The sequence below is a fragment of the Gymnoscopelus microlampas genome (assembly GCF_963454915.1).
Source record: "Gymnoscopelus microlampas genome assembly, chromosome: 7".
NCBI lineage: Eukaryota > Metazoa > Chordata > Actinopteri > Myctophiformes > Myctophidae > Gymnoscopelus > Gymnoscopelus microlampas.
Window position 1 is genome coordinate 41,654,253 of NC_139944.1, and position 27,500 is coordinate 41,681,752.

The window sequence follows — 27,500 nt, forward strand, 5'->3', positions numbered from 1 at the left end:
ACACCGTTAAGAACGATAACACTACACTATTACAATTAGCACAACAAAACAGAACAGGAACAGGTTTAGTCATGTGTTTTTTCTACATAGAAGAGTGTTAGGTGGCATGTTCTCTATAAAATGTGCATTCTTTATGGAACAGCATTACATGCATGCAGCTGGGGGTCCTTGGATTTAAAGGCATACTGTGAAATATTCCTTGAAGTGTTTTATTTTAAACTGTCCTGTTATGAGGACGTTCATTCTTGATAGAACCGTGTTACAAGGACTGCGCAAGATACAGTGTTTTACAAATACAGCTCTCTGGGTTAATGCAGCAATGTGTAGATAATTGTAAATGGAAAATGTCCATATTTTTCAGCAGTGTGTCATTGGGTTAACTAGAGACCACTTCTTGGTCTTTCTGGGCACCCACAGTTGCATACTCGGAACAGAAAGGGAAGGTGATGAATGGAGGCTTTAAGACCAAACCCACAAATATAATCTCTGAGAGCTAGTTGAAAAATTACACTTGACACACAAACACACACACACGCCTCCAACAACAATCCTTTCATCAGCTTCTCTCTCCGTCAGCTCTTCTGTCCACCCACTGCTCCCTCTTTCATTATTCAATTTGTGTCTGTCTCTCACCCTGTCAGCTGTTTACCTTCATCTGTCTGTCCAACTCTCTACCTCTCTTCTATCTCTCCCTCACCCCGTCAGCTCTTCACCCCTCTGCCTCTCAGAGTGGTCTGTCCATATGGTATTCTTTATAGAGCAGAACAGCTGAGAGGGATGCAGTGTAGGAGTCTCAGTGTATAGCGTTGTGTTGTGGTCTAACTTCAATACAATACCTTGAAATACACTCATTTCATTATATATAGCTGGCGACATCCGTCCGCTAACGCTGAAACGACGGACCGAAATCCAGGGTTACGTTTTAAATCCTTTTCCCACCTTTTTCAAAGGGAGAGAGAGTTTGTTCGCTAGCGGGCTGTTAGCCGCCGGTTGTGTGTGCGTACCTGTCTAGCTCTGTCTCCAGGGTTTGGAGTCTGTCCAGCAAAGTTCTCCTCTCAACTCTCAGACCTTCACAGTCATGCTGCAAACACGCACACTGCTTCTGTAGAGACTCACACTCCACTGCACACAGAGAAAAGAAATAAGGAAAGTTATTTCATGTTTTTAAAGTAACATTTTATTGCAATTGTCATTAATGTGATTATTTATTTTCGATATTATTTCAATAGCACTCATATCTTCAAGGGAGACATAGAAAGACAGGTCTAAAATGTCAAATTAAATAAACTCTGAAGTGAGAGGGAGGTAATTGTTCATTTATATATCTGCTTGGGGGATTAGAATGTTCTCAGTTTGAAATAAATGACCAACAGATGTGCAATACTGTCCCACATATTTGTACTTCCTGTTGTTATATAAATTGTGTCACTTTTTAGGCCTGCCAAGGAGGAGCCAAAGGCAAATTTCCACATGTGGACAAGAGTGGTCGAGTGATAATGTATTTCTCTAGTCAGAAACAGAAGTTAGTGTTTTTTATTATTGCCCAAAATAAGCTCTGCAAATAAAAATTCATGATACCGTTCTTACACATTTTGTTCCACAAGATAATCTCCACCTATTTAGGATTTTGACTCCCCATAAAAAAATCTAAATTATTCAAAGATTTTCAAACACTTTTCTTTAAAAAAAAAATCAAAAAGAGCAGATCTACAAGCGCGCAGTACGGCACGAAGTGACCTGCTGTGAGGTTGTAGATCTGCTATTTTTGAGAACAACTGTTCAAAATCCTAAGAGTTTTCTGAAAAAATATATACAAAGTATATCTAAAATTACACAGACACCGGTTTTAATGGGTTAAATGCAATCACCAGGAGGGAAAATCTAACATTATGCTATGAACAAACAACACAATGGTCATATATATTGAATGTCTCCACCATGTGTTCGGCATGATGGCGCGTAATGTCACGACAATGTCTGTGGTTTCATTTAGCCACTTAATTAGCAACTGCTTTTTAAGACCCATAAAAGCTTTCAAATGCACAAGTAGGGTATTTAACATTTTATGCTGTAAAAAGCCCATGTAAACCACAGAACTTAGTTCAGGCATTTAACCAAAAACCCAATAAAACAAACCCATAGACTTTGAGAGAGAGAACCAGGAAGTGCAAAATGCCAATTAGTTTCTGGGTTTTGGGACAACAAACTCAGGCGCTATTGAGATTCAATTCTACATGGTGTGAGTAAATATTGTGACCTTGATATATTTTTTATATACCTGTACTGTGCATTTCTATAATTATTGGATTATTAATATGAAATCTCATTTAATTAACAAACACACACACAATTTCTTACCCTGTAGCTGGCTGGCTTTTTGATGGTGTTGCGTGTGTTGTGTGAGTGTGTGTTGCAGTGCGTTGATCTCCTGTTCATATTTATCTGCAGTGCTGTGCCAGTGCTCCAGCTCAGAACGAACTGTTCCCAGGTCAGCATGCAAGGTGGCCATCTCCCTCTCTCTTTCTGTTGTGGCAGATTCCATGGCATGACGCAGAACAAGAACCTAGATCACGCACATTAACAAAGTGTCATCATCAACATTAAAACAGTGACATTGTTAATAAATATCAAGAATCCACTGTTTTTCCAATCTTATACCCCTGTCTTGATCTCTATAGCAGTGGTTCTCAAACCATTTAATTTCAAGGGCCCCATAACTCTGAGAGTGTTCCAATGGAACCAAATTTGGAACCCCTTCAAGGACCCCTGAGGGTCCCTGGAACCCACTTTGAGAAGCCACTGCTCTATAGTGCAGATGTATGTATGTAATGTATGTATGCATGCGTGTGTGTAAAAGACGTGGACAACTGTCAGCCGACTAATTCAGCTGGTACTGATTTCTAAGTCATTACTATGGCTTCTTTCACTTCCTAGTGTAGTAAGATAATGTTTAAGTGGCAATATCCCTTACTGAATACAGCCATTAACACAGCTACACATCGCCTCTGTCGGGTAGAAACCTGGCATCTCCAGATTTCATCTTTTTACTTTTTTCATAAGTGAATGCACCATTTTATTCTACTTATTTTTGAAATTCTTTGCCTATAATGACATGACCAAAATAAAGACGCCTGGTTGAAAGTGGTCTGTCTATATGTACGTTTTGCAAATGAAAACATGAAACGTATTAAGAGCTTGTGACTAGACAATAATGGCAATGGATCCGTTGGAACACATTCGTTACAACATAGATATATATATATACAGTATATCATTGTGTGGTGTGCGTATGGTCTATGTGTGTACCTCTTCCTGTGCAGAGTACAGCTCCTCTCTGGTGTAACTGATGGAGTTCTCTCTCTGCTCTCTGAGAGCCTCCATATCCGCCTGCAGCTTACTTAGCTGGGCTGGAATGAACAAACACAATCACACACACATGAAAATACATCCTCTGTTCTTCACTTTGGAACAAATTTGTTTTAGTTTTTTTCTTCTGTAAACGTAACTTTATACACACAGAATCAGAATCAGGTTTATTGTCACATCACAGGTTTACAAGGTAAAAAAGTGGGTGAAATTCGTTTTTGTACATCACTCCCATCGCAACGTTAGATTCCGATGGGAGTGATGTACAAAAACGAATTTCACCCACTTTTTCACACACTGCCCTTGTTTGCGTGAATGTGTGTGTATGCCAACTCTGTAGCTATTGCCTTTAGCTCTGTGTGTGTGTGTGTGTGTGTGTGTGTGTGTGTGTGTGTGTGTGTGTGTGTGTGTGTGTGTGTGTGTGTGTGTGTGTGTGTGTACTAACTCTGTAGATAGTTGATCTGTTTAGCCGACTCTTCAGTCTGGTGTCTGTTAGATCTTCTCTCTTCCTCCAGCAGAGCTACAAACAAACAAACAAACAAACAAGTACAACTATTGACTCATAATTAACATTTAATTAATGAAAACGTTATTCAAATTTTATCGAAAGGGAACCATCTTTAGTCTTTAATGAGTATACTGTATATATATTTCATATTTGATTGATTTAAACCTATATGACCCTCGCCTGGACAAAAAAAACAACTGTATACGCTGCCTCAGACTGAAAGTAAAAAAGCTTGACCGTCCCGTTTTCTTCCTTTGGTCCCCTCACATAAATATTGAACAGAACCCTTATTAGCAGTAATCTTACCTTGTAGCTCCAGACATTTCTGCTTGCCGGTGTTGGCTAATTCCTGTGCTTCCAGTAGTTCTCTGTGGAGATGGTTGATGACCTGCTCCGTGTCTCCAAGCTCGAGACCGGCCCGACGCAACTCATCTATACAGGAACAGGAGGAGAGTAAACAAATCATCGACCGAGACTGAGGTGTTCAACACACTGGCGCACACAGTATGAATTAAGTGAATTTGTTGAACACACTGTAGCAGAATAGAGGGCAGTAAAAAACAGAGTGGAGTAAATGTGTACTATAAAAAGTTGTTACCTTTGAGTAAAGAGACTCTGTTCTGAGGCTCGATAAGCTCCTGATCATCCATGTTGCCATCTGGAACACATAAACACTTGACTAGATTAGCTACAGTATGGCATCCAATTTTAGGCATGTCATGGCAAAGATTTAAACTGCATCCTTTAACTAAAACATTTTTTAAGTATAAAACAGAGTTTAACTGGTTAACCTGTCACCAAATAACGCAAAATTCAACAAAATGAATGCCATTATAATTATCACAACATGCTGTGATAATAATAATAAAAACAGTAATAACTTAATATATATAAGCTTGTAACTGGTTTCATACCCGAGGTGTCATCACTGCTGCGGTCTTTACTGGGACTCAGAGTGTCTGACATGTCTGACTCTTTAGACTCCATTAGATTCTCTATATAGATATACACACACACACGTTAAAAAAAAAAGAAAAACAGGAATGTGCACAAGCATACACACAGGAGAGGGAGATACCATTATCAGTGAACGGAGGGGATTTTGGAATAGGACAATGGTATTGTCATCCGTTTATGGTCCCCTGAACACACAGAAACAAATACACACACAAAGGCTACTCTACAAAAGCAGACAGCAGCATCAGCTACTTTCTGTATGCTTTAAAGTTCAAGTGTAATATCTCTAATATATCTAGAGTTTTATATATTTAATATACATTTGAGTTGGTTCTGTAAGGTAGGCTTGTTTTGAATGGAGCCGTTAGCAAAGAACTCTATACTACCATGCCTTGAAAATGCCTTCAACTTTGTAACAGCTCCCCATGTACGCATTTGGTGGTGTGTATGGAAGCACGTGGACTGTGTGTGTGTGTGTGTGTGCTCGTGTGTGTAATTTGAAGAGGGCATTGTTACTTTTAAAGCTGAAGCCAGATTAAAAGGTTCTTCCTTACAGACTCAACTTCTCTCTGGTTTCCAAACAGTCTTTAGCCTGATTGTGCAGCGAGTATTGTTTGAGCATAATACTTGATAATAATAGCCAACCTACAAGCTATTGGCACATAGCAACGCATTGTGAGCTTGCAGATTACACAATGCAGATTACCTAGAAGCTGTCAACATTGTTAACCACAACTTGACGTCACTGCGTTTTGGTAATGAGCCCTGGAGTATGGCTTCACTTGAGCACACAGCATTGGACCAAAAAGAAAATGCCACGGCAAGTGGCAATATTTTGATTAGAGCACCATTTACCTATTAAAGATGTAGCGACAACAATGCAAATGGATAAAGATACTTTAGTTTCAAACGAATTAGTTACATTGTTGGCTTTAGTGTTGACTAAACACCCCGACTTACAATTAGCTGGTGCTAAAGGTATACACAACGACATCATTATTGATTCATGTCATAGTATTTATTCATCATAATGACGATTAATTGTCTGACTGTTGAGTAAGAGCCATGTTTCTTTTTCCAGTGCACTCAGGACATGTTTTGACAAAAAAAACGGTCCGGAAAACTTACGTTTTTTAAAATGTACGTTTAAAAGTAAACATTTATCTAAATGTATTTTTTGTAATTACTTGGCTCATGTAATTGCATTGCTATTCTAATGTTGCTGTAACACATTCTGCAACCTACAGTAATAGATATCACCCAAGTGTGGGCCTGGATTAGAGCTCTTCAAGGGTCCACCGATTCCGAAAATACCCGATAAGACCAGAGACCCGTACGGGTCCGGATCCGTGTTTTGCCATAATCACTCAGACCCGGGTCAGTTCCAGTTCTATCACTTCCGACCTGTTTATCGTTATGTATAATACCCGAATCCGAAAAGACCCGTTTCGGATCTCGGACCAAATTATCACAGGTCCACCCGGGTTCAGTTCCGTTATTTGAAAATAATCTCAGAACCAGTCGGATCTCTGGACAAATTTCACGGGTCCATTAGGGTTCGGGTCTGTTTTTTAGACCCGTGAAGAGCTCTATTCTGGACACACAGTTTGCGCACAACTGGTATAGACACATGATGAAACACATTATTTCATTAAGAGTTTTGCATCAGTGATTGTTTATCTTTACATGTTTGTACGTGACTATAAATAAAAGTTGTAAAGTGTACCTCTGAGTCTGTCAGGACTGGCCAAACTGTTGTCTTCTGCTGTCTGGTTGTTCTGAAGGTGAGCATCAATAACTTCTATACACACACACAAACACACAGATTATTTAATAATTATATACATACATACATCACATCTCTTTTCAACACAGATTCCAATATACAATTCCGTCCGTAAGCACGCACACAACCTTGCACACTCAATGTGCATGCACATACCCACACACACCCACACACGCACACTACTGAGTTCACCCAAGATCAACTCTTACCGTCAAAGTTGGTCAGTTTATGGATTGAAGATCCTACAGCTGCTTTTAGCTGTTTGACCGCTGGAAGGAGAGATTTCACGTTAATAAAGTATATACACAAATCAGCCATGACCTATGACATTTAGAATGTACAGAAAGGTCATTCTAGATATACATTTTCCTGACTGTAGATTAAACACAACCAGGGGAACAGAGTATGAATGATGAGGAGTTATTTTATCAAGCTTGACATTACTATCTAAACAAAGAATAAAAGACAAGCCAATGAAAGGGATGACAACAGAAATGTATGCCGAGTTACTGTAGGTGTAAGAGACGAGAAAAAACAAAACAAAGACCAAGTGAAAGACAAACGGAGGACAGGACAGCCTCGTTGAGCTGGAGCCAGGATCCAGCCATCTGAACATTTAAAAATGTTCACAGTTTTTTTTTATGGCACCATATGTAATAGAGTTTATTGCAATTCTTTGAATATTGTACTTTTAATTGTTACTTTTTTAGCTGCACCAACACATGTGACACACAAACATAACGGAGACAAAATACAGGGTTGCAGGGTTGAGTTATTTTTCGGATGAGACAGAACTCATCCGAAAACCCACTCTACCCGCCATTCTACTGGCAAATGTACAGTCCCGGGACAATTATACAAAGTATTGAAGCATATCTAATTCCACCACGAAACCAGGGACAACTGCATAATTGTGTTTTGACTGAGACATTGGGCAAGAGAGCTCACTCTGCCTGCCATTCTACTGGCAAATGTACAGTCCCGCGATAATTATGCGAAAGTATGGCCGCATATCTAATTTCATCAGGAAACCAGGGACAACTGCATAATTTGCATCATGCAAACATGGATGCCTGAGGGATCCCAGATTCATCAATCACAGAATGGAGGAACAGAAATGACCCGCCACCAAGAATAGAAATAAAAGGTCCTTATTGTGTGTGTACTCACGTTGACAGTCTATAAGTTGTTGTATTCTAGTAGAGTCTCCATCACTGATTACATGACAGTTATCTAACAGAAACACAACTAGATATTACTGACAGGCACATCCATTTGTCAACAGACAGACACATCTGTCAAGAGACAGACCACAACTTCACACACACCGAACAATCAATGCCATCATGAACATCAAGCTCATGCTCTCAACTGTATGGAAGGATAGGACATGAGAACCTAATATAAAACATGCAGAAGTTTGAATAGGCAGGCAGGCAGGCAGAAAGGCAGACAGGCGGGCGGGCAGACAGACAGACAGACATTACAGTCATAGCAGCAGTTCATGTTTGACAGTCCTCTTTGTGTCCTCCGGATTCAGCACAACAGTACAATTACGGATTCAATGGTATTATTAATAATTAATACATATATATGAAGCACGTTTTTGATCAGATTTTAGCGGAAGTCCATCAACACCGGACAGACACAAGCTGCCATCATCAGCAATTATTATGAGGACAAGTCTGACACAAAAAGAGAGGCAGACCGACATTCCACTTGTTCAATTACTGTCATTATCATTATGAGATGACCACCAGCAGCCGAGTGATCTCATCTGATTGGATCTAATCTGATGATTAGAAAAATGTCCCACATCCCAGATAATAACCAAACAACCATTATATCTCCAGATTATTATCAAACTACCATCATGAATCCACATTAGGTCCCAATAACCATCATCAGTATTTCAGTCTCCCTTTAAAGGAGTAGTTCACCCAAAAAATTACTTATTTTCTATCAATTACACACCCCATGAAGCATTGAATTCATGGAGATCTGTTAGTTTTTGGCGCATGCCTAAGCCAATAATTTGATTACCGGCGGAAAGATGCTTATGTATCCAGTACGAGACTCAAAGGAGTCTCTTTAAGTCTCCTACCGGAAATATACTCGGTCATCAAATTATTGGCTCAAGAATGCGTCAAAAACTAGAAAATCTCCATAAATTCAAGGCTTCATGAGGTGTGTAATTGATAGATAAGTGATTTTTTGGGTGAACTATTCCTTTAAGAGAAATCGAGGAATACTCCCACAAGATTTGTAAATGTGATTTATTAGATCTAATCTCATCCCAATTCCTGAGCAAACTACCATCATCACACGATTAGCAGAACACCACCTCAGCAGAAAAAGACCCTCGTCCCAGGTGATATCACTCTTAAAACTATCTACCATCATCATCATCATCATCATCATCTTCATCACCAGGCCCTTCATCTGTGTCTGAATCTTCCTCCTCTTCCTCCTGGTGTTTGATCTGGTTCTCTTTGTCCTCTACAGACTGCATTACTACACACGCGCGCGCACACACACACACACACACAGACACAAACAGCTGGCTTGTGATGCTCTCATCCAGAGAGACTTACAGAAGGATCATAATTATGTTCAGATAGACACAAATCACATCCCTAATTTTTTCACATAATATTCCATTTGTTTATTCATTTAGTAATTAGACTGATTGATTTCTGCCCGTATTTAATAGTGTACTGTGGAGAAACAGACAGCAAAGTGAGAGGGATTAAAACCCACAAGATTCATGTGGTCAGCACCACACCGGTTGAGCCACTAGGGGGCTCTAACCTCTTCTTCTGAATACATTTGTTTCTAATCAATGTACATGTAATTATCTTAATCATCTACAACCACAAAAGAGAATACCAAGAGACAGACGTGCAACCACACAACCCAGGACCAATTAAGTTCAATTTCAAAACCAAGTCATAGTGATATCAATCTGATTAATGATTGTTAGAGTAACATATTTACTTGATTACCACCTCAACTGCAAAATACAGTAACTTTAACAGCAGAGGAGACAAACTAAACAACACCTCAGATATTCACTGACTACAGTTAGACATAACTATTATTGTTAGACCTAACTCTAACCAATCAATATAGAAAATAGTAAAAGATGATAATTATCATCATTATTATTATTATCATCATTGACCTCAACACCAGAGGACATGTTAGGACTGTAGTTTAAATAAAGACAAGAAAAAGACACATAAGATGGAGAGACAAAGAACAATCACATTTTCAACAGAGCTGGAAGGACGGACGGTCAGAAAATATAATTAACCAAAGTAAAATTAAAAAAAGCGGGGAGAAAAACCCAACAACCTCAGAGCCAGCGATAGGAAGTAGGAGTAGTCATGCAGGAAGTGGTCATGCGTAGTTAGTGTGTTAAGAGGAGGAAGTGTCACCCAGATAGATGGTTATGGTTGTGGTTATGGCATTAGGTCACGGTGTTAACTCACCCAGACTGTTGTTTTCTTTGATACTTTTCTCCTGAATTTGTTCCAACCGAACTGGAAACAATAGCAGTTTCATAAGAGAAGGCCAAAATCGTAAGGAGGTTTATATACACTGACCAAACATACTAGAAACATATCGACCTGAGCAGAACATCTAAACAATGTCTGGTTAGCTGTGAGAGTGGCATCCGATTCCAAAGCGAGTTGAGCTCCGATGCCCTGTGAAAGGCTGAGATACGTGCAGGGAGCTCTTGTTTTGGTTCAGTCAAAATCCTACCTGCTTATGTGCAAATGCGTGATTTTTTTAATCCCTTGACAAGACGGCGCAGCGACAACGAGGCCTTGAGGCGTGGCGAGCAGCCAGCGTCATACGAGTCTGCAAGCCGTGATGGACAGATTAAGTGAACCAAAAGGAGCACTTCATCTCAGCCAATCACAGTGGGGCGGGGTTTTGAGCTCAACTTGCTTGGGAATCACTCACATGCATCAGCGTGATTCAATGTGATTCAACTGATTTACAATTATTTCAGCTGGTTGTATGTTTCCCTTTGTGTTTTATTGCTTTAGTCAAGTGTTTTTTAAGCCCTGCTTCATGACACAATGTCCTCCCAGGATTTAAACACGTTGCCTTTTAGTAGTTTGTGAGGAGGGTGCACATTATATGCAAACAATCACCTGTCTCTGTGTTCAGTGTGCATTTGTGTGTGTGTGTGTGTGTGTGTGTGTGTGTGTGTGTGTGTGTGTGTGTGTGTGTGTGTGTGTGTGTGTGTGTGTGTGTGTGTGTGTGTGTGTGTGTGTGTGTACGTGTGTGTGTACGTGTGTGTGTTACCCTGTAAAGCGGTCAGTCTCTCATTAGTGAAGTCGTTATCAGCCTGCAAGGCTTCGATACGCGCCTGCAGAGCTTGTTCCTTGTCTTCCATCTCTCCTATCCTCAGTTCCAACTCCTTCTTCTCCCTCTCTCCACTCTGAGTCAACTCCTCCTGACGGCCCTCTGACACCTGAAGACAGACAGAATGGCAGAGAGAGAGAGACAAACAGAAAGACAAAGTCTGAAAAATGACTTATACTGATCCCTAGATAGTCAACATCCTCAAAGGGTTTCATTGCTGTTGATCTGAAATACAAACCGTAATACTGACACACACACACACACACACACACACACACACACACACACACTTGTAGGTTTTTAACTATACGTGGAGTATCAGGTTAAAGTAAAAAAGTGTCCACAAAGTTTCTCTGTGTACTGTCTGTACCTTGAGTTTGTCGGTGAGTTCTTTGATCTGGTTGATGGCAGCGTTGTATTTATTGGCCAGTTCTCTGAGCTCTTCCTGAGAACGCTCCGACATCTCTTTCAGATGAGTACATTCATCCTCTGTATTACTGAGAGACCGCTGCGGACAGAAAGAGAGGGAGAACTTGAGAAGACAGAGATGCAGAGATAGAGAGTGACAGGAGAAATCTGATATCTTTGGATGTAGGCACTCTTCCCCATCTGTGGATACTGCATATTTTTTTATGTCACGAAATTTTCTGCAGTGTCAAATTTTTATGTCTGACCAAAATAGAATGATAGGATTCAAGTTTAGAAAGTGTCTATGTATTACATTGTTAATGTAATAATAGTATATAGTATACAGTAGTAGTAGTAGTGGCAGTAGTATGTAAATGGTACTAGCAGTACTATATAGTATAGTAGTACCTCTACTTCAGAGAGTTTCCGGACCACCTCAATCTTCTCCTGTAGAACTCTTCTCAGTGACTCCTTTGCAGTTGTTTCATAGTTATGTTTGTCTTCCTGTAGAGCCAGCAACTCCTTACGAATACCCTCCTCTGTCTGGGACTGAGAGAGGAGGAAAACTTTAACAACCTTTATACATTACATGTGTCTCGGTCTCTGTGTCCTGGACACATCTTAAGATTTTACCAATCGTAAGCAACACTGGAAAAATTGAGCAACACACACACACACACACAAACACCATGATTTTTTGGGGGGCTTTTTATGCCTTTATTTAGAGAGGGATAGGGAAAGTAGGCTGACAGGAAATGGGGAGAGAGATGGGGGGGTGACACGCAGCAAATGTCGTCGGGAGCGGGAGTCGAACCCGCGACACGCTGTCAGGCTGGCATTGCAGCCTAGGGTGCCTGGACCGTCACTCTACGGCCCAGGCCTTGGCAGAATAATAATAACTGTTATATAATAAACAGTACTATGTATTATACAGACACAGACACTAAATCTGCCCAAAACCTCATGTCACGCCTCCATTGCAGCACTCAGATGTGCACACAGTCTCACCTTCTAAACCTTTTGGGGCGATATCCCTGTGAGTTTTATAGGTGAAAACAGTTCATGCATGACATTTCAGTCTGCTGATATTGCAGTGCTTACTTAGGAGTGTTGCTTTAAGAAGTTTCAAATGCTTAAATTTAAAACTCAGCTTTTTCTTTTCTTTTGTGATATCTCTGTCTGCGCTATCTGGTGTTTTTCAATTCAGCTGCACAAAATGTTCTCCCTGTTTCACAAGCTATTTAGAATTTCATCAGTTTGAGCTGCCCTGGGATGAGCTTAAAATAATCACAGTTGTAGCTGTGCCAGAGCAAGATAGAATTCAACTGAAGTTGAAGGTGAAATTGAATTTCCTAGTGCATTCACACCGTCGAGGAAAGCTTGGAGAACAAGAATTTGGGACTGTCTGCAGTGTTGCTACCAGCTGTATTGTGTGCATGAGACAATAAACCACTTGAACTCGAGTTAACATAAAATGTCCAGTATATTAGTCAATGAAAGATGTATTGTTCCTGGCTGCCAGGCTGCCAACAGCCAATGGATAGCCTCAAAAAAGAGAAGACTAAAAATGCGTAGGATCTCTTTGGGTAATGTTTCTCATCCAAGTTTGCATGTTTGGGTGCCGGAGTATACAGTACATTTCACACCACAATGCATAAAAAAACAGGGACTACTCAATGTTGTTGCGTCAAAACAAAATTTGACAAAAAGGGATCCATACCAATGGTCCCAGACCTTGCTGCAAGTATGTAATCAGTAAATAACTGTTAGATATGTTGCAATTATTTGATCTTACGTCAGGGTTCCCCAATAGGCAATAAAAAATAATAATCAAATTCACACACACTTACAAATTGTGCGTAAAAATTATAACAGACCCCCCTAAAAAGCACTACACAAGAACCCCAGGCCTAAAACAACAATTAGTCAAATTAGCTAGATTAGAGAAAAAAAAAAAATAATAATAAAGTTGACAAAAACAGAAATCAAAATCCACCCAAAACCGCGAAATTTTCTACCAAAACCCGCCCAAAACCGCCAAAAAAAAAATCACACGCGCACTTCGCGCGCGTGCTGAATTTGGGCGCCCGTGCGCGAAGGCAACAAGCTTGTTACAAGTAGATGGAGCTATGACTGTAACTTACTCAATATTGCCATACACTAGAGATGCGCGGATGGCCTCTCACGTCACCCGAATCCGCATGTACAAATTAATTATCCGCCCGTTATCCAACCGCAATAATTATATTATCCAATTTAAATATCCGCACCAACCGTTTTTCCCGTATGTCAAAATATTATTTTTTGGTATTCCCCGTTAGTTTTAGAATTAGTTGTGCGATGCGATCACAAAATGCATTGTCGGTGCGTTTTTTTTTTTTTTAAACCGGTGCTGCGCTGAACAGAGCAGCACCTGTTTTAAAAAAATAAAAAAGACGCACCGAGCCACCGACATTCCATAGGCTAAATCAATGCATTTTGTGATCACATCGGACAGAGGCTGCTCTACACACTCACACAGACACAAGCACGCAGATATTTAGCTATTTTATGGATAGATATATTAGATGTCATTAATGTATTTACCGCAATATTTCACCCGCGGTTTATCCGATATTAATTAACAATTATATTTGATTGACCCGAATCCACCCAAACCGCGGTTAACTGCGGCAACCGCGGCTAAAACCGCGATCCGCGCATCTCTACCATACACTGTAGATGTCTTTAGGACAGGCCTATTATCAGGCCCAATTGAAGGTTGGGGCAGGTTTGACAATGTTATGCAGCCAAGTTGCAAACCACTTCCTGTTTGGTGCCAAACATGGAAACTTCACCATGGCCATGCCGTTTCATGAAAATTCACAAGTTTGATCATTTCCCATCGTTACGGATTTTATACTGTATATGCCGAGCAAGTTTCATGCGCATAAGATTAACCTCCTCGGAGGTGTTTGTTTGGTGCGACTTAGGTGTGAGGGCCACGTAGCTTCCCGAACTCTAGATGTGAGGGCTGTGTAGCAGCCCGAACCTCAAGTAATTACAACAGGGCCTGTTATCAGTGGGTGCTAGGGCCCTGAAAATGTTACAAAGTGATTTACATAAAACTAAAGAAATACAAATATTAAGGGAATACAATATATATATATATATATATATATATATATATATATATATATATATATATATATATAATTTCTAATGTTAAAATTCGATGAAACTGATGATAAAAAGTATGTTTTAAAAAGGTATTTATAATAAGGCATTGAATTAGCAAGCCTGAGCTCCTCGGCCAGATTGTCCCAGAGTCAATTAACTCAGGAAGAACCAGCAGGTTCTTGCCCGAGGATCACAGGCTGCACACAGGCTTGTAACTGTAAGGGGTTAATAGCTCAAAATTGTAATTAGGGGCCAGGCCATGAAGTGCCTTTAAAGTAATCAGTAAAATCAGTAAAATCAGTCCTAAAGCAGACAGGAAACCTGTATAGGGAAGTCAAGATAGGAGTAAGCATGTAAGCAGTTGACTGTGCATCTCACCTTAGAGTAAGCCTGTAGTTGACTACCCATCACCTCCAGCCTGGATAGCAGACGGTCCTCATCAATCAGAGCCTGGCAGACACAGACAGAGGGGTCAGAGTTCATCTGGAGAGGTGTAGTGCAGGGGTCTTCAACAGGGGGTCCGGGACCCCTAGGGGGTCCTCAGAGTTACTATAGGGGGTCCACCAAATCTTTATATGATATGATTTTTTTTTTACCTTCCCACTTGAACCCTAGTATCCCTTTTCTGAGGAGAACTTTGGCCAAAAATAGCAGATCTACAAGCTCACAACGCCTCGCGCTGTGAGGCGTTGTGAGCTTGTAGATCGGCTATTTTTGGCAAAGAGGTTTATAGGTGTAGAGGGAAAAAAGAGCAGACCACGTAAACAACATTTTTTGAATCTGAAACACAATTTTATACGATAGAGGGGGTCCCTGCTTCATCTCTCTCTCAGCTAGGGGGTCCTTGGCCTGAAAACGTTGAAGACCCCTGGTGTAGTGTATAATAGTATGATACTACCTATTTGCTATACATAAGCTAGCTTAGCATGTAGGATTTAGTAAATAATACTAGAGTAGTATGTAAGTACTACCTCTTAGCTCTACTGCGGCTAATCTACTAAAGAGCATATACTGTAAATGGGTGGTTGCAAATGTAATAGTATGGTAGTGTGCAATACCTGCCAGCTGCTTTCTGAAGCCTCCTGTGTTGTAGCTAAGAGGCGCTGTAGAGTCGCTAACTTCTGCTCCAACATCTGCTCTCTGTGTAAGGCCTCCTAGAGAGAGAAAAACAATGTACAGGTGCAAAAGATCAGAAACGTTTTAGAGACACATTGGGCCTCATTCACAAAGCTGTTTGCAAATTATCTACAATATTTTAGTGTCGTTTTGTGACTAAGTAAAGAGTGACGTGCAACGAAAAGGCGTATAAAGCCTTTATTTGTGCAGATCACAGGTGTATAAGATGATGAATCCCACCTGTTCGTAAATTGAATGAGCATTCACGTACGCCCCATTTGCATAGTTCCAGGTCCCATTTAACACCATAAAAGGCAACCGGAAATATGCAATGTGAGGCCTCCGTAGCACAAGTTCAACTGCGTCGCTCGTCAAAAAGAACAGATCTGCCGTCTTCCAGCGCTTCGCAACGCCTTGACAGCTTGTAGATCTGTTAATTTGGCAAGCGAGTCCCTCACGCGATGGATCCAATGAACATGAACCTTTATTCTGTATGTACGAAATTCAGTACGAATATTGTTTTAAAATAATGCAGGCCATGAACAGATATTCTATACAGATTTTATATGCAATCAAACATGCACTGCCCCAACATTCTAAGCATATGGGATCATCGTAAGCACTGAGAACTAGAGAGTAGACACTAGACAGTGTGAATAGTCACCCAGTAGTAAATATAGTGCAGTTGCAGTGAATGACCAGTAGGTGTCAGTGTGTTACCTGTAGATACTGGGAGAGCTGGAATAGTTCCTGAGAATACATACTGGGAGTATTGGCAGCAACCTGGAAGGCACGCGCACAAACGGGCAGATGGTCAGCGCTCACACTGAATACCGGCGCTAAATACACATTCATAAACAACACTCTAGTAACTGTACAGTAAGTGAGAATAATGATGTGTGCGTATGCGTGCGTGTGTGCATGTGCATGTGGAGGTACAGTCAGTGTTCTTTAGAACAGTTAACTACATTAGAGAACTGGTTCAAATCTAATCACACATCCACACACTCTTTCTCTCTCTCTCTCTCCTGGTCTACATTCCTCATAGTAGATCTAGCTGGGACACAGACACATGACCGATCTGAGACTGGCTCTCATTTCATCTGAGAACAATCTCACCAGTCAGACAGTCATTAAACAACTCAGACCAACAGACAGACAATTAGTAATCCAGTCAAATAGTCAGTAAACCATGCAGTCAAACACAGACATGTAGTCAAGTCAGTCAGATAAAAACAGTCAGCAAACCAGTCAGTTAATGAATCAGTAAACCAGTCAGTCGTGTGTGTGCGCAGGTGTATGTGTATGAGTGTAGCAATTACATACATACACACACACACTGTACCGTCTTACCTTGTCTACAGGTAGTGGTAAAGGAGCCTGGATTACACTGTGAGACGGACAGGCAGAGAGACAGACAGACAGAGAGAGACGGGCTCGGTTACCATGGGAACAGCAGCAGCGACAACAATGATGACAACATTTTTAGTGTCAGCACACAACAAATCAAAGTGGAGTCATACAAGCAGTTATCAGCTTTCCCAGCAACACAGGGATTATTGCACTGACAGCATGCTTCTTAGCGACGAATCGATCAGCGTGTTCAGGTTTCGGCACCCAGCATTGGCCAGGTTATATTGCATGATGGGTGACTACTCTCCCTCTCTGATCGAGCTCTGGACTGAAGTCAGTCACACACAACCTCCCTACCGATCTCCCTCCCACTTTACCCCTCTCTCGCTGATCGAGCTCTGGTCTCACACACACACACACACACAGTGGGAATTCATTTTAAACAAGCTTAGTGCTTTACGAGTTATCCAGTTTAGTAGACCTTGTATTGTGAAATGTACTTCCATGTACTGTTTCTCATGTCTTACTAAATAAAGTACATCAATCAATCAACACACACACACACACACACACACACACACACACACACACACACACACACACACACACACACACACACACACACACACACACACACACACACACACACACACACACACACACACACACACACACACACACACACACACACACACACAACAGGAATCATTGCCTAAAAATGGTGATTTGCGCTGACATCAACTGTTGACTAACAGCGATTTGTGCTGACGTTGGGCTCGGGCATGTCAATACTAATAAGTTACATAAACTAGAGTGCCATAATTAAACAGCTACAGGGTGCATTTAAAACTGAAAACAAGTGGAGCTTCTGGCATAAGGGGCGGTGCTAGCGGAAAGGCCTTGGGATCACAAAATCAGTAGTGTTAATCCCGCAATCTGCCCATTACATCACAAGATATCTCGTGGGCAAAACTGTCATTTTGGCCTGTGGGTGGGGTTAAACAAAAGCTCAAATTAATATTTGGTCATTAAATGATTTTACATTTACAAGTTCAGATCTGATTAAACAACAACTAAACCTCCTCTTTGGAGTTTGATCCCAGTAAATAAAGCCATAAAAGCATGGTGCTAAATTGCTTAATTGTGTCATTAAAAAATAATATAGAGACATGCTGAATATTTATGATCTTTTGGAAGTAAAGGGTTAATGCAATGTTTTGCTGCTGCTGACATTGGAATTAAGAAACTTTCCTCTGTTAATCTGTAACTAGAAATAGAAAGAGACTGAGAGAGAGAGAGCTAATCAAACTGCCATGAGTAGAAGAGCAGGGAGAACAGAGGTAGGGGAGAAGAGACTAGAGAAAAAGCAAATGAAGAGTAAAGTAGAAAGAAGAACTTGGGTATAAAGAGAGGTAGATACTTGATAATATGCATTTCTATATGAAGCACCTTCCCTGAAGATGATAAGTTGCATAGAAATAAAAACTAATGGATACTGTCATACAGCACAGAGAGAATAAATCAATACATAATGTTATCGTTTTGTAAATCTAAAACAACACAGATCAGCATATACATGGACATGCACGATTGCATGCATAAACACACAAATAAAATATGAGCACACACCCGTCCCACACCCAAACACCGAAGGTCATTTAGCTGACAAATACAAACGCTACAGTCTGTTAACAAAACTTACATTTTACCTGTCAGCTGCCACTGTAGTGTCTTTATCACAGGTTTGAGTCCAGACCTTCTCTACATGACTCAACTCTCTAGAACAAACACCCTTTTATTTGGTTCCTTCTTTTCCTCCTCTCTCTCGTTCAGGGTACAACAGCTGATTTTTCTCTCCTTCACTTCCGCAGACACTTTCTTAAACCCAACCCCTCCTCCTGGCGTACTTAATGATAAGGAACAAGCCCCTCCTTTCCTCAACTCCCTGCCGTGGAAGACATAAATGTTTGTTGGATTAGTAGCCTGGAGTGGAGCGATTGGGTGGAATTTGTTATTTTTTGCCTTTAGCAGGCCAAAAGGTAAAATGCCCCTCCCACCTGGGGCTAACAGGGTTTGAAAACACATAACTGCATGACCGTGTGACTCTGCAATGGTTAAACTAGTTTGTGTGTGTGTGTGTGTGTGTGTGTGTGTGTGTGTGTGTGTGTGTGTGTGTGTGTGTGTGTGTGTGTGTGTGTGTGTGTGTGTGTGTGTGTGTGTGTGTGTGTGTGTGTCAGGTGATAACAGATATGGAGAATACCAGCCTGTTGTAAACAGACACACACACACTCTATTAAAACTGAAACCACGTGTGTGCCTGTGTGCTCACGCACATATGGCCACAACCGCTGACGGGCGCACACACACACACACACACACACACACACACACACACACACACAAAGGAAGAGAAGTTCTATGCCGTCAACATGTTTCTAAAGTTAGGTACCAGTCTCAGGAAAGTCTACATCAGGGGTTCCCAAACTTTTCAATGCCAAGGACCCCAAAACAGACATAGCCTCTCGCTGTGGCCATATGTTTGTCTGATTCAAGTAGTAATTACCAAAAAATAACCCCAAATCATAACTATCAATATCAATAATTTTATTGTGAAACACAGCATTATTCTGTGAAAAGAGATTGTTTTGAAGTCCCATGGATTTAACTTCCTGAAGTGTGTACGGTTCTTCATTTTCCCCTGTGTTTACTTTTGCACCATAGGCAGCAATCACAAAGCGGTTGTAGTTTTGAAATGTGGCGGCTGCCTCCAAGAATGTGCTTTGCACCAACAAAATGAAAGTAATAGTAATAAATTAACTGTTTAACCGTTAGTAATAACCGGTTACCAATTTCTTAATTGGTACCGGTTAAACAGCTAACCATTAACATCCCTAATTTGTATGGATGAAAACCTGGAATGAAGACAGCATGACAGCAGATGGTGCAGAAACACAAGTCAATGGATACATACACACACACACACACACACACACACACACACACACACACACACACACACACACACACACACACACACACACACACACACACACACACACACACACACACACACACACACACACACACACACACACACACACAACCACATGGCATCTAGAGTAGCTGACCATAAACATACAGTATTACAGATGGAAACCACCAGTACAGTAACGACTCCATACTGGGTCAACTGATGGTCTGATATTGCCCATAAAACTGTCCACAGACCACAATGCCTATGTGTTTCCCTCTTACACACACACCTATTAATCACCCATACACAAGCACTCACATTACAGGCGCTTTGCCTGAGTCAAACAACAGCCTGGGTGACCTCACCATCCAAGTAGACTGACACTAGATGTCACAATTGGCCAAAAATGGTTGAATATCCTTTTATTATTTTTTACACATTCTCAAACCATTCAAACCTGTCGAATTCCGAACCCAACTATTGACTATATACAATTTTGCTTGCCGTAAAACTTTATTGTAGGGTCGATTATAATGTGTGTACAAACCGTAATTTTCACATTCAACATTCATTTGTTTTTAATATTCAACTGGAATATTCTCCGTCAGCCCTGGGTTTAAACACACACACACACACTCTCTCACACACACACACACACACACACACACCTATTATCACTTTCCTCCAGTCTAATCACAGACTGGGTGACTTCGACATCAAGTAGAAAGACACTAATCACATCGCTACACAACCAACGCGTGTGTTTACGAGCGTTGGTGCTTGCAATCATGCTGCCAGCATGCAGAGCTATACTTTAGTAGTCTGGTGAATGATCGCCCCACGGGATCAATAAAGGTCTACCGTCTATATATCTATCTACTAAAGCTTCACTTTAGTATTCTCAGTACGAAACAACAAGAATCTATATCACTACTAAACTCAACAGCAATGAAAATTCTAAAAAATATTAACAAACCAAATCATGCTGCCTCCACAATCAGAGACAGCATTAGAGGATATTGGGCACTTTTAGGTAATCAAACGTCTCTTGCACACTTGGATAAAATCTTAGTGACAGGTGCATTGGTGCATGTATCCTACTATAATTCTAGTAAGCTGACGGTGGGTGGGTGGGTGGATGGGGTCTTGGGACTCTTGATCAAACTGCGCATGCGTCGTTGTGTGCCAGGTTTCGCGAGAGAAACAAGCAGCGAGGTCTATGAAAACGAGGCCAAACCAAACGAACCCTATAACACCAACATTGGCCCTAAAGCGCTTACAATCGGCGGACATGGCAACACCTCGACCCCGCCCACTCTCTCAGTACAACTCTTCCTGTGGAAAGTAAACACACCAGACGGACCCGAGGCGGCCGAGTAACATGCCCGTGGGGAGGGGTGACCGCGGGCCGGGGGGAGAGCCATATGAAATCCGTGTTAACGGAATCGCGGTCGGAATCGCGGAAATGACCAATAAAAATGGAATTGGAATAAAACACGGACTATTGCAGAATTTGGAAAATAAAAAATATTCGCGGTAAAATATTTTTTTTTATCGCGAATTTTTACAAATCCACGGGCCACCACCATTTTGCATGGTCACATACTTTATAAACAGTAAAGTCCACGTAGAAATAGTCTTACAAAGACGATAGAAATAATAATACATGGGCGACGCCATTTTTCGCATGCTCAGACCAAATTATTTTGGGAACATTTTTGCGTATAACACAACAAGGGCCATTAGCGTCCGCGCAGTTGAAACGTGACGTGAGCAGACCTGATTGTATGGGTAACACATTTAACACACGTGAATTAAAAATAAACTCTGATTAATGTTGTTAGTGGTGTAAAATGCCATCAAAAAATATACTCAAGCCTGCTGCAGGGCAACAGAAAATAGCAAGCCTATTTTGCTATTTTATATAGCGACGGGACGCGCGCGGGGGAGAAACCGCGCGACAGGACGTGCATTAACCCCACGTTTGCAACGACTTTCGTCTGCGCCCTTCACCGGGTATGGTCTAGTATACAATTAAAAATGGAAGTCACTTGCTCAAAGAAAAATGTCCAATTATCCATGATTATGAAAGATAATTGTGGATTATTATTAATGATATAGTAATGTACTTTGTTTCAACTGTCCTGTTGGAGTAATAAATGTTCTCCTTAAGTTCAGTCTAGAAAAAAGGTTTCATCTTAATGAAACGTTTCAGTCAAGAACCTTCTTCCGAATGGATCATTTTCAAACACTTAAGATGATGGTACCAACAGCGTTTGATATCTAACTGAACAATTGAGGCACCTTTGTCTGTATATCTTTAATAAAACCTATCAATCATAGATTGTGAATAATACTCCTATGGTCATTTTTCACGTCACCCCAAAAAGAGCTGCCAGACAGCCAACTCATTCAGAACATAGGACCCACAATGGTCCTTTTTGTTTTATCTTTTTAGCATTATTGTATAACTGTTACCTCTGTACTTTTTGCAAACTGTTGACACACGAACACATGACACCAATTAAACCGTGTCCTTTGGGACATATTTTAAAACTCCATGTTGCTTACAATTTAACAGCACCTAAATAGGAAATGTAAATGATGTCAGAACTTTACACACAGATGTCTCCCCAATCAAGACAGGAGTCTTGACTTGTTGGTCACAAACGTACTTACCATTTTGGTGCCTGAGGGAATTGATTTGTTTCTTTTGAGAGTTCTCACCAATTCAACAGTCTCAGCCAGGTAGCACTAGCTAATAGTAATGATTCCTCTTTTTAGCATAAGACAATGAGAATAATAATTAACTAATTAGAATTGGCCCATGTGAGATCACAGTACTTACTCAGCTCGTCTGCGTGCCTCCATTCCATCTGGTAGAAAGAGTTTGATAGTCGACACGATACAGCCATGAGTCACTGGATGGAATAAAACATTATTATGATTATCATTATTATTATTGTTATTAGTGTCAGCAATCTAAAGCTGTGTGTATTACCATTATTATTATTACTATTTGTGTCCCAGTTTATCGCCTCTTCTCAGCATGTTTGCGTGTGCTAGTGTGTTGTGTATCAGCGTGAGAGAGCATGTGTTAATATGTTATGTGTCTGACCTTTGCGTGTGTTCTCCGTGACATCAACTCCAAACTGGATGATGTCGCCAGAGAGAACCTCGCACGGCGGGCTCTCCTCCGATCCGCGACTCAAGCGCTGGCTGTTTATAAACGTTCCATTACTGCTCTTTGTGTCCTGCAGGTAGAACTACAGGACAGACACACAACACAGACAGAACACATCAGCATAGAACATAGTACCCAGTCCTGATAGAAGAAGATATGACCATTTCAAATCAAAGACTCACAACAGGATGAAACCATTTCAGAAGTGTAATTGCAGCGGTGTGAACTAGATCGCCACAGAACATCACAAATTGGCTGAAGTGGTCACAGATTCTCCTGAATCAAAACAACTACATTTGTGCTCGTTGCTTTGACACGTTTACATTTAGTCTCGTTGTGAATCTCATATCTGAACACGGCACGTTTTAGAACGTTTACAATAAAACACATTTTGATTATTTTGTAAGGAGTCTCATCTCAATATAATAAAACACTGTAATACAATACAATCTCTCCCCTCATCTCTCTCAAATCATTCTCTACCCTCCTGTCAGCTCTCTCATAATCTCTCCCTTCATCCCATCTCTCCTCACCTCATCTCTGCCCTCATCACATCCCTCTGCCATCTCTCTCATCTCATCCCTCACCTCCCCTGATCTTTCTTATATCATCTCTCATCTCTCTCATATCATCTCTCTCCTCATCTCATCTTTCCCTTTCCTCTCATTCAGATTTGATTCAATCCACAGTGACAACCCACAAAGCAAAGCTGATTGGCTGAATGAATGATGAAACACACACACACACACACACACACACACACACACACACACGCGCGCATATATGGTCACCCATATCCATGCACACAGAGTTAACCCATTAAGACTGGGAACGCATCTGTGTCATTTTAAGATTTCTTTAGGCTATTTAAAAATAGCAGATATACAAGCTCATAGTGCTATGAGCTTGCAGATCTATTTTTTGAAAAATCCTGAACATTTTTGCAAATCTTTGAATACATATATTTTAAAGCGAACATTTTTAACTATGTTACAACTTCTGGGGCTCCCTGGAACAAAATATTTTGAGATGGGGGTTCACGGCCAAATACATTTTCAAAAAAGCTGTTAAGATTTTTTGAAGACATTAGTAGAATCCCCCAGAAGCTAAGATTTTAGTTACAAATGTTATATCAAAGATTTACACACATTTTAAAGATTTTTTTCAAAAATAGCAGATCTACAAGCTCATAGCGTGGCACTCTGTGCTGTGTTCCGTGTGATGAGTTGTATATCTGGTATTTTTGAATAGCCAAAGAAATCTAAAATAACACAGATGCGTTCCCGGTCTTAAAGGGTTAAAACACATAAACACACATGGACGGTTCACTCCTGTCCCCATGGTAACTCAGAAGCAGGGACCTAACTATAGAGCCTTTCACATAGCAACGTGCAGTCACGCACGCAAAACATGAACGTGTGCACACGTTCATGTGTGAGTGTGATTGTATTTTATGAACACGCACAAACACCACATGCACGCATAGTCGCATACAAAGTGCTCAAGGAAAACAGACACAAAAACACTGCAAACATTTAAAATACATGGCTATGCCTATGGCTTCCAGACACACTATAGTGCTATGTATGTAACTAAGCATGCGTGCACAGCATGTGTGTGCGTGTGTATATCTCGAAGACTCAGGGAGGACTGAATTAACCCATTTTCATGTCAAGAACCCCCAAAATGATATGTATTTGGCCGCGGACACCCATCTCAAAATATTTAGTTCCATGCAGGGATCCCCAGAAAGCAAAGATTTGAGTTAAAATGTTCGCTTTAAAAATATTTATATTCATAGATTTTGCACAACTTTTCAACATTTTCCAAAAATAGCACATCTATAAGCTCATAGCGCGGGTATGAGCTTGTATATCTTCTATTTTTGAATAGCCAAAGAAATCTAAAATGACAAGAGATGCGTTCCCGGATTGACTGGGTTAACATTTCAAATCTCCTGTGATGCATTGGGGTAACAGTAACATGTGGCTGTCAGTGTCAATCAAGTCCACCAACTTAAACATAGACTACTAGGGGTTGACAATGAACAGCATTTTCTAATGGATGTCATTGTCTGGCCCCTGTGACTTACTAAATGTATTGGCCCTAAAATAATTTGTTCTTTTGGCAATGAGCTTCAGTGATGGTTATAAGTAGGACTATTTTCTAACTACAGTATGATGTTGAGGTGATTTAGGCTCTGGGCCAACTGTAGTCCCAGGTTTTCAGAAGGTGGCATACCGGTTTCCCGTTGCAGTTAATTTCACCACGTTTTTCCAGTTCAAATGTGCTGCTGAGCCAATCAGAACGAAGTATGGGAAAATTAACTGGAACAGTAAATGGGTATATGTCACCGTCTGAAATGTACCACGTACAAAATCAGGCTTAATATAGTATGTACTACTGTATGTGTCATGACTCATACTATGGCTGTGATGGAATTTTATACTATTTAAAGCCGGAAGGGACGGCAGGTAAGGGCTGGAAAGGATATTATATATACATCTCTCTGAGTTAGTCGTTTAGCTACAGGAAAGTAAAAGTAAACAGCAATCGAACAAGAGAATCGCTACAAAGGGGAGATATAGAATACTAGCTGCGATAGTGTGTGTTTAAGTCACAGCAATGTAATACAGTCTGACTGGAGATTATAGGGACAGAGTGAACGACGAACAACAACCGTACGTCAGTCTGTGTTCACAGCGATCATCTGTGCAGATATTTTGCGCAGTATCGCCGATCCCCACAACATCTGTTAAGCTTTCTAACAAGAGGGATGTTCTAAAGATCAGCGAATCTACACAAACACCCTACACACATGATCGGCGCGAAGACGGTCATAGCCCCCGCCACTGCTAGTAAAAGATAAACATTATCAAAATGTAAAGAAATATGTACCGTGGATACCATCGCAGGCCCACGATAATATCACAACATTTTCTGCATTGTGATATTGCCAATATTGTTACATCATTAATACAAGCACATACAGTATATTACGCACTCACAGATACTGAGGCTCTGCATGTGTAGAGGAAAAGTCAGTCCCCCCTTTTTTGGTGTGTGTGTGTGCGTGCACATGTAATTTTGTGTGTGTGTGTGTGTGTGTGTGTGTGTGTGTGTGTGTGTGTGTGTGTGTGTGTGTGTGTGTAAGTAAATGACAAATTCTTTCTTCATTTCCTCAGCCAGTATAAACCTTACAAACTGTCTAATAACCTTGCAACAGTCTGTCTTTCTTTCTCTTCCCCTCTCTCTCTCTCTTATTCAATTCAGCATACTTTATTGGTGGGACAAATACAAAGGTGACATTTGAAATGAAAAAGCATTGAAAAATATATGTGATCATAAAAATAAAAAAACACAATGATAAAACAGGGTAGGAATAATGGTTTGACAGAGGGCAGCAGTTTGTTTATGTTTAATGATGAAACTAAAAATGTCACAGGAAACCGGAAGCAGTGGTAATCACCCTCACACAAAATGTTCAATGAAGGCACAGTGAAGCTTTACTCACTGTCAGCCATATTGTGGGGAAAGCTTCAGCGTGTTTGGGTAAAGCTATTCCCAATGTGGGTAAAGTTATTCCCAGTGTGGGTAAAGCTTCCAAAAACTTATTGTCATTGATAATTCCCTCAACAGTGCCCCCAGCAGCCAGAACAGGTCATTTATCATTGCAGCTAAAAAAGGCTTTGATGTGGATGATGGAGGAAATGTTGCATGGAAATAATGAACTTATTAAATATATCATTTTGGAGATATATTTGATAAATTGTCTATCCAAAACAAATCCTTGCCCTTTCTGCATAAACCAAAGTTCTACTTCTACTAACTTCCTATGCATCTTGCAATAGGGAAAAGGCAACAGCGATAATTGGGGGCCATCACTGCCAACAATTTCTAATTTCGAGTCATGAATCACAATTTTATTGGCCTTTCAATGCCTCGGATGATTCATTAATTTCCCCGTCCATATGTGAATTGAAAGACAGCAACACACAAGTTGTGTATACCCATGGTCTATTATTTATTGGTTCCATTTAACCTGTTTTCTCTCTATTTCTCTTTTCTCTCACTTTACCTCTGTCCTCTCTTCTCATGGAATACTACAAAATGATGGAGCGCAAACAAAAATAAAAAACTGTTTTAACCCACTGCTTTACACCTCAAAAACTGATGTGACAAATAAAACAGATTCTGAAGTTTTATTATTATTCGAAAGTTTAATATCATAAGTGACTTGTAGCCTTCTATGCAAATGTATCAAATATAATTATGAAAATTATTTATCAAATTGTGGAAATACCGGTAG

General features: G+C 40.5%; 1 protein-coding gene across 8 annotated transcripts in view; it reads right to left on the minus strand.

Annotated features, from left to right (window-relative positions):
• slmapa (sarcolemma associated protein a) overlaps positions 1-27,500 on the minus strand; it is a 41,783-nt gene that overhangs the window by 8,077 nt on the left and 6,206 nt on the right. For 2 of the 8 annotated variants that reach the window (XM_084063071.1, XM_084063072.1), the window contains exons 3-23: positions 23,126-23,273; positions 22,856-22,928; positions 17,034-17,070; positions 16,401-16,463; positions 15,623-15,718; positions 14,943-15,014; positions 11,814-11,954; positions 11,368-11,505; positions 10,938-11,106; positions 10,112-10,162; positions 9,015-9,131; positions 7,788-7,850; positions 6,827-6,886; positions 6,558-6,632; positions 4,789-4,869; positions 4,473-4,532; positions 4,181-4,306; positions 3,812-3,886; positions 3,307-3,407; positions 2,359-2,563; positions 1,005-1,122 (exon numbers count right to left, since the gene is read on the minus strand). In XM_084063071.1, the coding sequence (XP_083919197.1) occupies positions 1,005-1,122; positions 2,359-2,563; positions 3,307-3,407; positions 3,812-3,886; positions 4,181-4,306; positions 4,473-4,532; positions 4,789-4,869; positions 6,558-6,632; positions 6,827-6,886; positions 7,788-7,850; positions 9,015-9,131; positions 10,112-10,162; positions 10,938-11,106; positions 11,368-11,505; positions 11,814-11,954; positions 14,943-15,014; positions 15,623-15,718; positions 16,401-16,463; positions 17,034-17,070; positions 22,856-22,928; positions 23,126-23,273 (2,069 nt within the window). Of the gene's footprint in view, positions 1-1,004; positions 1,123-2,358; positions 2,564-3,306; positions 3,408-3,811; positions 3,887-4,180; positions 4,307-4,472; positions 4,533-4,788; positions 4,870-6,557; positions 6,633-6,826; positions 6,887-7,787; positions 7,851-9,014; positions 9,132-10,111; positions 10,163-10,937; positions 11,107-11,367; positions 11,506-11,813; positions 11,955-14,942; positions 15,015-15,622; positions 15,719-16,400; positions 16,464-17,033; positions 17,071-18,735; positions 18,872-22,855; positions 22,929-23,125; positions 23,274-27,500 lie in introns of those variants that run through there. The other 6 variants (XM_084063075.1, XM_084063078.1, XM_084063073.1 and 3 more) reach the window with 5 other exon arrangements.